The sequence below is a fragment of the Egretta garzetta genome, unplaced genomic scaffold (genome assembly GCF_000687185.1).
Source record: "Egretta garzetta isolate BGI_Z169 unplaced genomic scaffold, ASM68718v1 scaffold160, whole genome shotgun sequence".
In the NCBI taxonomy this organism is placed as follows: domain Eukaryota; kingdom Metazoa; phylum Chordata; class Aves; order Pelecaniformes; family Ardeidae; genus Egretta; species Egretta garzetta.
The window spans coordinates 226578-240018 of NW_009258378.1; the positions used below are offsets into that span (position 1 = coordinate 226578).

Consider the following 13441-nt stretch of genomic DNA (forward strand, 5'->3'; position numbering starts at 1 on the left):
AGATGGATCCAAGCACTTATTTTGTGTGTCTGATGCTTGAATTTGCATGAATGTTAGCTCCTGACTAATGACTAATGATCTCCGAGGGCTGAATCTTTATCAAAATTAAGATCTCAAATACAAAAGTTAATGGCCATCGGTCAGCACAGTGGCACTCGTTGTCACCTGAACAACAGGCTTGTCTAGTTCATTCAACCATAATTACACAACAAACTACTAATGTACTTTTCCTTCTCTGGCCGACCTTGCAGCCGTTTTGCCCATCAAAAAATGTGTCAGGAGAAGGCAGTCATGCCAGTGCCGGCTGCCATGCTGAGAACACCAGTCATTACAAGTGTCACTAATGACACCATCTCCATTCTTCTTTTTTCCCACCTGGAATCGACTGCAAAGTCAAAAGACCTGCTGCAGAGTTAATGAGCACTACTAAATTTGCTCTAATCTTAAGAACAAAAGAACTCATACAGGACTAACTACGGCCAGACAAAAAAAAAAAATCTGCTGCCTGACAGAGGTAAAAGGTAAAAAATGCACCAGTTCTCAGGAAAGCAAGAGTGGGAGGAAAGATGCTGGCAGAGGCACTTAAGCCCATTAAAAAGAAGTATAATTCTCAATGGCAGTACTCAACTTCTTTTCTGTAACGTCTCTTGACTGGCTAACTAGTAAACACAAGAGAAAATAGAAATAAATCTCTGCCAAATATGCACAGCTGTAGGTCCACCTCTGATGATTCATCAGCAGCTCTAGGCATCTGCCAATTTTTTCTTTTTTAATTTTAATTTAGGATGGATCTAGAAGTGGCAGAGATTGCAGTCTACTAGGGAAAAGGAGCCCACAGCACACAAGGAAAGCAGCACACAAGACAATAGTAACTATTTCAGTGCATAGATGCTCGCTTGGATGCTACAGCTTGCATTTACAATGACTAATCAGTAAATTTGAATATGATACTCAGTATAGAAGTGGTAAATTAGCAATGCCAGAGTACTTCAAATTATGTTTCTCAAAATATTCAACATTTTATAATCCATACTAACTTCCTCAGCTAAAAATAAAACTGTAATGAATTCTGCATTCATCGAAGATTTCCACCAATTTCATTGAAATTGCATGGTGCGTAAACAGGTGGAGAATTTGGTCCAAAATATTTCCTCCTACTGGGGGCCGATCTTGTCTGCTCTTTTCAGGGCTCTTACTTCCCTTCTTTCACCAGTAAAAGAACACAAGGTCAAGATCACACAATTTCATTTGGAAGAGTAGATGTACCCAAATTACAAAGTTACTGAATTTGTGTCACACTAACAAAAAGACAGATCTTTTCTTGAAGCCACTGAGAATTCCAAATAATCAAGAGAGATGCCCTATTCCATCCACTATTAACAGTCTCTATGACTGCAAAACTGAGGAGAAAACCTGTTTGTAAAACTTACAGAAATATTTCAGTTCACGTATTTTCCATGGTCAGTGGAAAAAGAGAAAAAAAAGATATAGTCCAATTTCTTTGAATAATGAAACAGTGTTTAATTTAATGTTCCATTTGTTTCAATTTTTTTTGTCTTAGCCTTGAGACATGAATCATATTAAAATATTAATTTAAATATATTTACTTATTATGGTAACAACATACTATATGACTTACGATATTATTCTCTTTTGACATTTTAAATACAACATGTAAATGGTCTCAAACTGATTTTTTTTTGAAGGCCTGTTTCATGGAAAATACAGTCTTTTCATCTCAGGAACAGAAACAAATTTTGAAATACTATGTCTGTGGAAGAGATAATTTTTTCTGACCTTCACATTAATACAGTGCTTTAAAGAACAGTTTTAAAAAAAAAAAATTGCACTATATGTACAGTGTCACATAATGTTAATACAAAATCTGAATTACCAAGTAAATGAGCAGTTTCAATACATTCAGAAGTCTTAGGGAATTTCAACTAAGAGGTTTAAATTTTAGTTGCTTTAATTCATTTGAAGCATGGTTCTGCTTACCAAGTTTTCTAGAAAACATTGTATAGAAAACATTTACTAATTTTTCCATAAATTCTATAAATGAATGTTTGATGCTTTTCAAAATATTAATTGAAAAAAATATTTCAAAATTTTGAAGAGCAACTAAAAAGGAACATGAGGAACTTAGTATTTTTTTTAAATAAAAAAAATTACTGAAATGTGTTTCTTTCAAGAGCATGCTACTACCATATGTACCTGAAAAACTAGTATTACAGTCTGTCTCATGCAGGTAACACCCCAACTTCTGTAACTATATAAAAATATTTCCTTTTTTCCCATGACTTTTAAACCTGAGCTTTAAAGGAGACAACTATCTACTGGAAAGCTGATTTTTGCTGCTGGCCAACAAGATTAACCAAGCTTAAATGCTTCTCATTTTGTGACTAAGCAAGACCCCTAATATTTTGCTAATCCAAAAACTATCACGTAGTCCTTGTACCTGGAAAGCAAGAAAAGGTGAGGAGCCTCAGAAAGGGATTTGCTAAATTCACAGAAGAACCCTTCTCATTCATCACCGGCTGACAGCAGGGAACGAAACAAAGGCTTTCGATAAATAAAGAATCATATAATGGTATTACTAAGGACTGTATCAAAATGAAAAGTTATTACTTACTCAAAGTTATGCTTCATCTTGCCCTTATTTTTTAGTGCTCTCTCCTTCGAAATTCACTCCAGTAATGGTAACTCATGACGTTTATGCATGATCATTATTCATGAAAAAGTAGTAATATGTACACAGCAACAAATGGAAATGCTTGTACATGTCTAACCAATGCTATATTTTCAACAGAACAAGTGAGAAAGAAACCACTAAATAAGTTCTAAAAATAGTTGCTTAGCCATGAAAATTTCTCATAGACATGGCAGTAATATTTATACCTACTACTTTTCAATTAAGAAAACTCATTACATAATGATATCCAAAGGACTCTAATGCACAGTATGAGGCATAAGAAACTGCTATAAAGCCAAGTATTTCATTACATTATTGACCATGTTGTTTTCATCTTGGTAAAACTTTTACGAAGTTCGTTTTTATAAAGGGACTTTCAACATTAGCATTCACTACTTATGCATGGAACAACGTGGCAGAAAGTGTGTCTCTGATGACAAAGAAGTTACTTACAGGTAATAAGTGTAGGAGTGATAGCTTCTTCTGCCATGATGGTGGAAGGATTAGGCAGTGGTGGAAAAGATGAAATGGAAGGAAAGAAAAGCCAAATATTAATGTATGAAAAAACAAGATGAAACTGAGACCAGAACTGGTGACACAAATGAAAGGTAGCAAGAATGCATATCTGGGCATATCATGCAACGTGTCTGGAACAGACAGATGACATATCCAATCTCCATAGAACTTTAAGCAATACAATATATAATGCAACTCCAACTATTAAATCAAACTGCCTTAAAGTACACCTACTACCTAAGTAATGTTAGGTATGTAATGTATATTTATCTCTGCATATACTATACACACCAACACTCCCAAAGTGATAAAACACCTCTGATTACACCTCAACTGCATTAGGAATAAGGATATGGAACTTCTAACATGGTGTTATATGTTTAACAATGCAGAATTTCACAACATGTATTAAGTAGCTTCTCTTCCTGTCATAGTACTGTAGAATCTTCGGATATCCCTTCCTTTACTTGAAGAAATCAGTTCTGCCATGGACAGGACTAAAAGTTGTATCCAGAGGGGAAAAATCAATGGCCACAGCTTTTTTAATATCTCAGCTTTTTTAATAACCATTTCTGAAGAAAAAATTACTTCTTGCCACGCAAATAAAAAGGATATCCTTGCTGGCTAAAATTATTTTGGTGGTATTTCCCCATGTGGCAGAGGAAAAAATAAGAACTGATCCTGTATCCCTGTTACTTATGCCCACATGTATCACAAACAACAAGTTGGAGACCTAGCACCACCATCTTGAGAAACATGGACCCAGTCAGCCTTTCCCGCGTCACTTCTTGCACAGCCAGATCCTCCAGCCAGACATGCGCTGCATGAGCACAAAGTATAGAAGCCCTCCAGCTACACTCTTCTGCTTTACATCTCTCCCTCTCTCAGTTATGAGCCCACTACAAGCAGGACTGCAACTCTCCAAAAGGGGCACGTTCCAACCTAAATGAATTCCATATACTGTGTGCAATTAAAAAGAGGCTGGAGATCTTAAAATATCTCTGAGCATAATGTCAAGTAGCATTCACATGTTGGTAAGATAAAAGACTGAAAGGAACCATGTAGGCATTTGTAATTTTTACAGCACATGCATACAACCCTTTGACTACAGAGGAAACATGTAAACAGGCCTTGCAAAGGACTGTAACTAACGTTAACTTGCCTCTAGCTACATGCTTCAGGCATCCCTTTGAAAACTAGGCTTTCATCAAATTTTCTCTCTCATCTTCTTTGTGTGAAGATGCCGTTAGAAATATTTCCCAGTTTTTATTCCTATTTTTCTGATGCAAACAGTATTGTTCAAACAGAAGAGGCTAGATACTGAATATTTAATCATGTGGTGTATCTGCAAAAATGCACACCTGTTAAGTTGAGTTTTAAAACATACCTAAGAATAGAGTAAGGGGAAAGCTGCAAAACAGTTACATGCTTCTTCCACTAGCACATACGCCGTTGCCTTCAGAAAGGAGCACAGGATCAGGTCCTATCAAAGCAGATCAACTTACCTGATCTATTAGCAAGGGGTTGTTTTCTGGTTCAGCCATCTCCCCCTGCCCTTCTTTTCAGAATTACTCAATCTCTCACTTTCATTTAGAATCTCGTGACACTTCCAACCCTGTTTCTTGCCGTATGTTGCCATGACAGAGATTTAATGTAATTAGTACAAATGTTCTCATACTTCTAAAAGATGTATAATAATTTGGGAAACAACAATAAATACAATTAATCAGTGAAGCACTGCTGGTACTTAAATGCAGAATTCTGCCAAATATGTTATAGAGACAAATTATTCGTTATGAAAAAAATGCTGAAAATCCAGGAGCTTTAATTGGTGTAAATGTCCCATTAAAGATTTGTATAAGATGAGAAAAATTAAAAGTCACAAGCTTCAGTTATTTTTATGTTGTTACAGTTGTGAGATTTTCCATATTAAAGTCCTTGAAAAAGAGCAATGTGTTTTTTGACTCTCAAAAATACCAGATGCTGAAAAAAACAGGTAAAAAAAAAAAAATTAAAACCCTACAGAAACAGAAGGTTTTAGACTTGCAAGTCCTCAAGCAACATGCAAAAGCACCATTCATAACTGAAAAGATTTAGCTTTTTTAAGAAATACAAACAAGTTCCATTTTACTTCCTACAAAATGTATACAAACCTACTCGCTCTCTATGTATGAAAATTCTTTTTCTGTTAAAGAGAGCGATGCAAAGATTTTGGCCAACCTTGGCCAAATTTTCTTCTGTGTGTGGCTCTTCAGTCACTTCCCACTAGAGAGGTTATTTCATGTCAATAAACTGTTTCTGTGTAGAGTGATAATATAAAGCACTTTATATCCTTCAGGACTGAAGACATTAATAAATTTCATAAATAGCACTTGTAGAATAAGGCCCCACTACAAAATTTTTCAAAACCAACGCAGCTGGCCACAGGAGGATTGTCCCACTAGAAGGGAAAAGTTCTGGAACTGTGTAATTACCACAGTGATTTCTTTTATCGTCTCTCTTTTGTAGCTGGCCTAGAGGGAAAAAAAGGTTCAGGGGTAGCACTGGGCGAAGACTGGAGTTTTCCTTCAGCCCTATTATCTCCAACTTCTATCCTAACTGCTTGAATTTGTTGGCAAAGGTGTACAACTGAACAGCCTGATTTGTTATCAGGGAATGGGACCAATGCATTCCCAGCCCAGCTCCACTGAATGCAACAGCCTTCCTTATCTACTGCCAAGAACCAGGGTCTCCGAGTTAAACAGATGCCACAATTACATATGTTAGAAACTACTGGAAGGCTCAGGCATAGAGACAGCTGAGAACAGAAACTAAAGAGAGACAAAAGAAAATAACCTTTTTTATGGAGAAATGCAATGATCAGAAAAACTCCGTTCTACAAGTGAAGCAGAAGCCAATGTAATTAAATTTTAATAACCGCTTTCTTACTGCACTCCCACTGCAGCAGCAAGACGGTAGCCCCAAAAGAAACAGCTGCCCCAAAGACATATATAGTTTTAAGCAAAACTTGGACCAATAAATCTAATTTCTCAACTTCTGTGTATTTTTTAAACTTAGCTGAAACAGAATATAAAAACAAAACAAAAAAAAAAAGAAAAAGGGAGAAGAATAAAGTAGTAAGGTTCTGATTTTTCCAAGTCTTGATTTAATTGCTATTGCTTTTCCAAAGGTTGTGAGAACGGTTCTCTCATTTTCACTGCTCTACTTTAAGTTGACCAAAAGGTGAACTTACTTGCTGCATTTTTTATTTTTCATTTTTTTTATTTTTTATAAAGTCCTATGCAGGTATATCAAAGACTGGCGGAGATCAAGGGCCTTGCCTGAGATTTAATATTCAGGATCAGATTCAAAATCCACTTTACTGTGGAGCAATATTGTGGAAACACATGTATTGGTTTCCACTGACTTTGTGTTAACTCTTGCATGAGAGATTCAGAGCACAGCGGAGGAGAGCAAAGCCTACTGGCATTACTCTGACTTCACACAAGAATCAACTCATTGATATGACTGTATTGGTATTAGGAATAGCTTGCAGCTTCCTAGTCTACATTACATGACATCTTTATGCAGGAATGTACTTGAATGGATAAAGATAGAACAGAACAGATAAAGAACTCTGAACAACCGAGTGGGGAGAAAACCAGGAAAGCACAAACAGTTTTTCCCTGACCCAGGTGACAAGCATGCAAATCTGGTTTACTTTAGTCAAAGACTGAGTGTCCACACAGAAAAATGTTTTAGTGTCCATGATGTCCCTATTCACTAGTGACTCCATACCACACACTGACTAGTTAGGCCACCTAATCTCTCTGTGACCCATTTGATAGTGTAACTACTTCAGAAGAGCGCTATGTAGTGAAATTAATAATGATGCCTAATGACTATTGGTATTTGCAGAACTTTTCTACCTACTGCTTTGATAGTGACCATATCCAAAGCATGTCTGTGCTGCACTGAAAACTCTGCTTTGAATGTTGGTCTTGTCTTGAATTAAAAGTCAGAGAGGCTGATCTGTGAAAATCTGTGGTGCATGGCACCAACCAAGCAAAGAATGGTTGCTGGGTGAAATGAGGTGGCTATTAAAGGAATATGTTGGACAAAGTCATGGTTATCATGTACAGTAAAACCGCTTCCCAAATCTCTTGACAATGGAAAGAAATGGTTTGAAATTAAGTTAATTAAGCACTGTGAAGCCTCAGAGACAGTAAATTTAATCTACTGGTGAGATCTGGAGATCAAGTCTACAAGGACCCATTTCTGTGAAAGAAAATAACAGACAGTATATGCCTTGGGATATGCTTTGGGATAGTGGAGAGTGAATGGGATATTGCTGTAGCCAACCCCAAGCAAGACAAGATGCAGAGCACGTAGACTCAGTGTGGTGAAAGCTAGCATTGTAGCCCAGAGAGTCTACACATAATAGTGCAGAAAGGAAAGTGGTTCTCAGAGGAAAGGTGCCACTGAATTGCAAGGTACTATTTTATTTTTCACTCAGATCTTTACTCTGGTAAAACTCCTGATAAAGTAAATGAAATAAAATGATCAAGTGCAGTAGTCAAATGACACGCTAGCTTGATAAGATTGTTTCACAAAGTAGCACCTGAAGTATCATAAAACTGCAAAAACATTACTGTTATACTAAGCTTGCAGAATGATTCATACATTTTCTTCAAATGCATAATGTATACACAGTAACTGAACCAAGGTGAAACCATAGGGGCTCTCAGCAGCATAGTGAATTAATGCACCAATAACAATCTATTGAATAATCGGTTCATCTTTTGCTTAAGTCATGAGTGTAATTGTATTCAAGACCTTCTATGCCACAGCGTCTGCTTTAGAGGTCTGGGACACAATATACCTACCTCCTGAAACTCTCATTAAAGCCTAGTCACATCCTGTTACACAGATGACCCATTCTTACTTCTTAATATTCACTTCAAATAATTTCACAGTTTGTTTTGTTCAACACTGGAGTATCATTATGGGATATGCTTAAGTTATTGGTATAATTCTTTGTGTACTACACAAAGATATTGTATGTATTTGGTAGCAGAGTTCCTGGACTTGTACTTTCAATAGTTTCAGCTCTGTCACAAGCAGATTTATTCCAAACCCCAAAGAAGCTCACATAATGCACTTTTCTTCCAACAACAGAATTACTATGAATAATAATTACTGTGCTGTGGTAGACAGAAGGAATCAAGTATCCTTCTGCATTAACATGCAAACACTTAGGATTCGAGCCTTCCTGCCTCTAACAATTAGATTATCAAAGAGCTTTTCCCTAGAGAAAGAAGGAAGAGCTGGTATAGCATCCATTTAGCCAGAGACCCCGACACCTTATTTACTTCAAAACTATTTGGATCATTCTGCAATGCTCTCCCTTCAAGATTAAGAAGAACTTGTTTCTCTTGGGTGAACATATTCTACCCTCGGCACAAACGCTTAAGGAGAGGCTCAGAACTGGAAGAGAGAGAGTGATGAATGCCGGTCAGGAATTGTGTGAAGAAGGATTGGCCTTCCTCCCTGCATGCCAAGTGCTATGTCTGGCCCAAGGGAGGAGTTTGGGAGTTCAACTGTTAAAACTGAAGGTATGAATGATGCAAGAAATCAGAAGTGGGAAGAAAAAAGTACTGCAAATCCAGAACAGATTTTAACTCTGCTACACTGTACTTTATTGATAAGATTTGGTTACTGGGTCAATGCCATTGCCCTAGCCAGACTTACCCTGGAGCTTAAGTCTCAATCCCTTCTGTATGGCAGCTTTTGACTGCTTTACCTACCTCTTGTCATGACCTAGCCCCCAGCTCTGGCCAACAGCTCACCTTTCTCTGCATAGAGCCCTTCTAACTCACGGCCCTGCTTCTGTCTTCAAGGAGAGCGAAAGGCAGCTACTTCTGTTGCCCGCCCTCAGGCCCTGTCAGGCAGCTGCCTCCTTAGCTACGCGCCTCCACTGTTCAAATTCTGGAAGAATTTCAGGCAGCTCAGGGGTTTGGACTATCTCAGGCCTGCCAAAGTAGTTAACATACAATTAAATCACACAGTGTTAGGGCGAGCAAAATCAGGCAAAGATTGGTCTCAAAGGAAGAAAAGGGAATAATCCAGGGTGAATGGCAAGGAGGTGAGAGGGTATGGGACAGTGAGAAGACTGTGGCAGACGTGAAAGGAGAATTCATGACTTGGCCCCTTTACACCGCTCTCACACGTTCTGAACCCCACCTCCACAGCTGCAAATCTCACATCGCTCAGGATACAACCTAAAACCTTAATTCTATTTGCTAATGAATTTCTCCCAGTCTAGACTTAGTTTCTATCATCACATGGGGTTTTTTCTTACCCATGCCACCTCCCTAGTTATGAGATATTTTTCCCTTTTTTCTTTTTCCCTTTACACTTCTAACGTTGTAGCAGTTTTCAAATTATATTCAAAGCAAAACAATCTCAATGTGTGTGTGTGTTGAACCAGCATTCAGAAACATTCAGCACCACTGTAACATTTTCATTTGTTTTCAGCGAACGAAGTTTATGCAGAAAAACACAGTCCCCATTCTTAGCACAAATTACCTTAGCTCTATTTCCTGTTTGACTGAGGATTTCTTTTACATACAAAAATGAAAATACATCTAACTTTCAGCTGATCTGTTGAACAGAGTGGAGACTCACACTTTCAGGACAGAGATGCTGTTCTATTATTAGAGTCCATCATGCAGTACTAATGCATAAAGCGCTAGAATCGTTAATCTCGAGTTGTTTTTCTTCTATAACAAAGCCACAAACGTTAATTCATAGAAAATGCTGTGGGATGAAATGGATACTGCTGTTTCATAAAAGCCCAACGAAGCTTTGGGGGTGGAAAGGAGCAGTACTTTAGTACTTAAATTCTGTGGCAAAGGGTATGAAGGCGGTTGGATACTTTTGCCAATATCAAACTGAGAACTGCTGTAGGAGCTGCTGTGATACAAATGTGTACATAGAAAACATCTACTAATTGCTCACCTTTTCTTCATTACCAGCACAACCCCCAGAAATATAATCACGAACAGCAAGATGCCTGCAATGACTCCAGCAATTTTAACGGTATGGTCGGTCTGCTTCTCAGGCTCTGGGTCTGGTTTTCGAGTGGCAGCCCCTATGGAATCAATAAAAGGAAAAGAGAAGAGAGGAAAAGGATAAGGATGTTATTCTTTTGATGTTTATACATTTAATGTACCAATGTCATTAGTTGTACCCAGGGCCAACATACTAATTCCTGATCTTTTAAGAAAAAATCCTGTATTCATAAGCATTAACAGGAATGTAATTCTTCATATTGTTCCATGACGTTTTGCAAAACCACGACACAGGTGGGATACCACTGCCAGCCCTGACCCTTTTATAAGAGCCTTTTCACAGATTCACAAATTTCTATATTTTTATTATCTTTGCTGGCTCCCTTTTCTTTCTGCCATTTAGAAACTTGCTAACAACACAGTAACTATCCTAAGCCTTTATCCAAATTTGATTTGCTGGAACATTCCTCAATTATTTTTCATAAATGCAGCTGTAATTCCATAACATATTAGCTTAAACACCTGGAAAAGTGAGATAAGCTCATTTACCATGCATTTTACCCGCAATTGTTTTTTACACAATAGACTTCTTTTTTTTTGCCTTTGGAAATCTAAATCTAGGTCACATCTGGTAGGCAAAAAGACTCCTTCTAAGCAATTTATTCACGAAGTGGGAAGCAGCTGATGATCACACCACTGGCACCCACATTTAATATCTGTTTAAATGAGATAACCAGTGCCTTACAGCAGCTACTGTCTTAGCTCTTCCAGCTTCTCCATTTAAAAAAAATAACATCGTTTGTACTGTTTACTGTATAATGTGATGGAACGTCAAATCCATGTCTGATGAAATATCCATTTCCTCTACTAAATGAGTTCAGGATGAAAAATGTTAAGGATGCAACAGGGGAACAACTAAACTGATTTTTTTTTTTTTATGGACTTCCTTTTTTTTTTTTTTAATCAAAACGTGACAGCATTCATCATTTGAGGCACCATGCCATAAAGTGGACACATGGATTTATGGATCATTTTCCTGCCATAGCTTTTTTGGGAAGGGAGAAGGAAGAGTAAAGCCTAAGTGAACTGTAATATTTTAAGACCGCATTCTTATCTCACTGTCCGGGTTTCACAGAGGATTTTGAAAGCACCAATTATATTTTACTTGTTTCTTCACTTCCTTTTTTTGTAAAGAGAGCAAATTAGCGATCAATTTACACGCAGAGATATTTTCTGAGAAGTACAATGAAAACATTTCCAATATTTCTTCTCAGCATTCTCTAAGATTGTGAGTACTTCTGAGTGCCCACAGTTACACTTTTGGCGTATATCTTCAAAACTCTCTACCAGGAAGCAAGCCAGGAAAACCTGGCAATTTGTATTGCTGCCAGAAAAGGTGATAACCTTTAATCAAAATGTATCTAGAGCTAACTGCAGGAAACTAGAACATTCTGGCCATGGTACTTTGTGTGAGTACTAAGTCAGAGAAGATGATCTGCTGCCTGTCTCTGTGCCCAGTCCCACCAGAATATTAGTTTGATAGCAATACACTGTATTGCTAATACACAATACAATTCCAAATCAGTAAAATTCTTACGTTATATGAGTAAAGGTAACAGAATCTGGCTCTGTATTTTCTTCATTGGAAGAATGAAGATGCATAAAATTCTGTTATAAAGAGTTCTATTTTTATTTTCCATGTGTCATATATAGATCATTTGTTAAACTCTGTATTGCTGTAATCTGCATGGCACTCAAAAGTGTAGCAGATATTTAGAAGACGTCTAGAGCATCTTCGTGCAAAAGGCAGCTGTTGAGTTGAACTTGGCAAACAGGAAGCAGTGAATCCAGTCTGAGGCAAATGGTAAGACATGATAAGGACTTCACAGTCCTCTTTTAAATCTAAAACCCAAGCAAGGAATAATGCAAAGTCAACAACAAGCAGTATCTTTTCAGATGTAATTTCTAAGCATGGTTCTTCCCAAAGTCTATTCTTCACTATCTCCTTCAGGCTACCTCACCTTATTGTAACACTCATCGGTAGTGCCTTCTTAAAATCAAAGTTTGCCTGATGGCTTCATTCCTTTTGTTAAGGCTTCATAGGATCATGAATGCTAAATATTAAAAGTAAGTGAAGGCAGCCTTGCTACATTTTCAGATAGAACTGTCTCAACTATCCAGTGTGTTTTATCTCAGTGTCATGTCTCTCTTTGACAGCACAGGGTCCTCACTTCAGTGGAACTAGCTAGACTTACACTATGCAGAGGAGATAATACCAAAATCGTATTCAGAGCACCGAATTTTCTGCATATCGTGGAGCGCAATTTTTGTGAAATGCCTTCAGTGACAACAGAGAACTACCTTCTTGGGAGTCATGGACACCAATATTGCAAATTCTCCAAAAAAAGCCTACACGAGAAGAGATACAGAGCCTAACATTGGGACTCTGAAACTCCCATATTGCATCACCTATTGATTATCCAATTGAGGGACCGTCTCAAATTGGCTAATAAAAGTGCATGTATTGCCACCTTGAGTTAAAAATAGAACAAAGCTTCCCATCATGATGGACTCAGCCTGACTCATAACAGAGATTGTCTTAAACTGGAAACATTATCTTTTACATGCCTTTTAAAACCTCCTATAATTAATTATTATGAAAAAACCCCATATATTTGCATTCTCTCAATCCTCCTTTAGATCCATTCAGCATTTCATTCATTCCCTGACAGAATGTTGCTTCTTTCCTGGTCTCAATGTGTTCCAAAATCTACTTGGGTAAATGAACCGAATTTGTCACCTTTCACGAGCATCCCTTGAGTCTTCTAGTTTTAGAAATTCTGGATCAACATTCTTCATTTTATTTAATACTGTTTATTCCTTTAACATACCTCAGTTTTTCTACAACAGGATTTTAAAAAACTGCTGTGTCTACCCCATTCTTTATCCCCCATAGCATTCTGTTGGGTTTTATTTCAGCATCAGATGGACTCTGAACAGGTCGCTGGTGCATTGTTTACAGTGAAACCTGCATCCCTTTCTTCAGTGCAGTGTTCAATTTTGGACCCTTTACGAGTTAAAAGCCATTCAAATTTACCTCTGCTGAACACTAGATAGCATTTGTCAAGACTGAAATATGAGTTGGTACTACCTCTTTATTCAGTTTGCTTTTGTCCTGCTG

The 13441-nt window shown here is 37.5% G+C and overlaps 1 protein-coding gene across 1 annotated transcript in view; it reads right to left on the reverse strand.

Moving 5' to 3' along the window:
* PTPRM (protein tyrosine phosphatase receptor type M) overlaps window positions 1-13441 on the reverse strand; it is a 376482-nt gene that overhangs the window by 150343 nt on the left and 212698 nt on the right. The window contains exons 15-16 of the mRNA XM_035895918.1: window positions 10208-10340; window positions 3146-3175 (exon numbers count right to left, since the gene is read on the reverse strand). Of these exons, the coding sequence (XP_035751811.1) occupies window positions 3146-3175; window positions 10208-10340 (163 nt within the window). The remainder of the gene's footprint in view (window positions 1-3145; window positions 3176-10207; window positions 10341-13441) is intronic.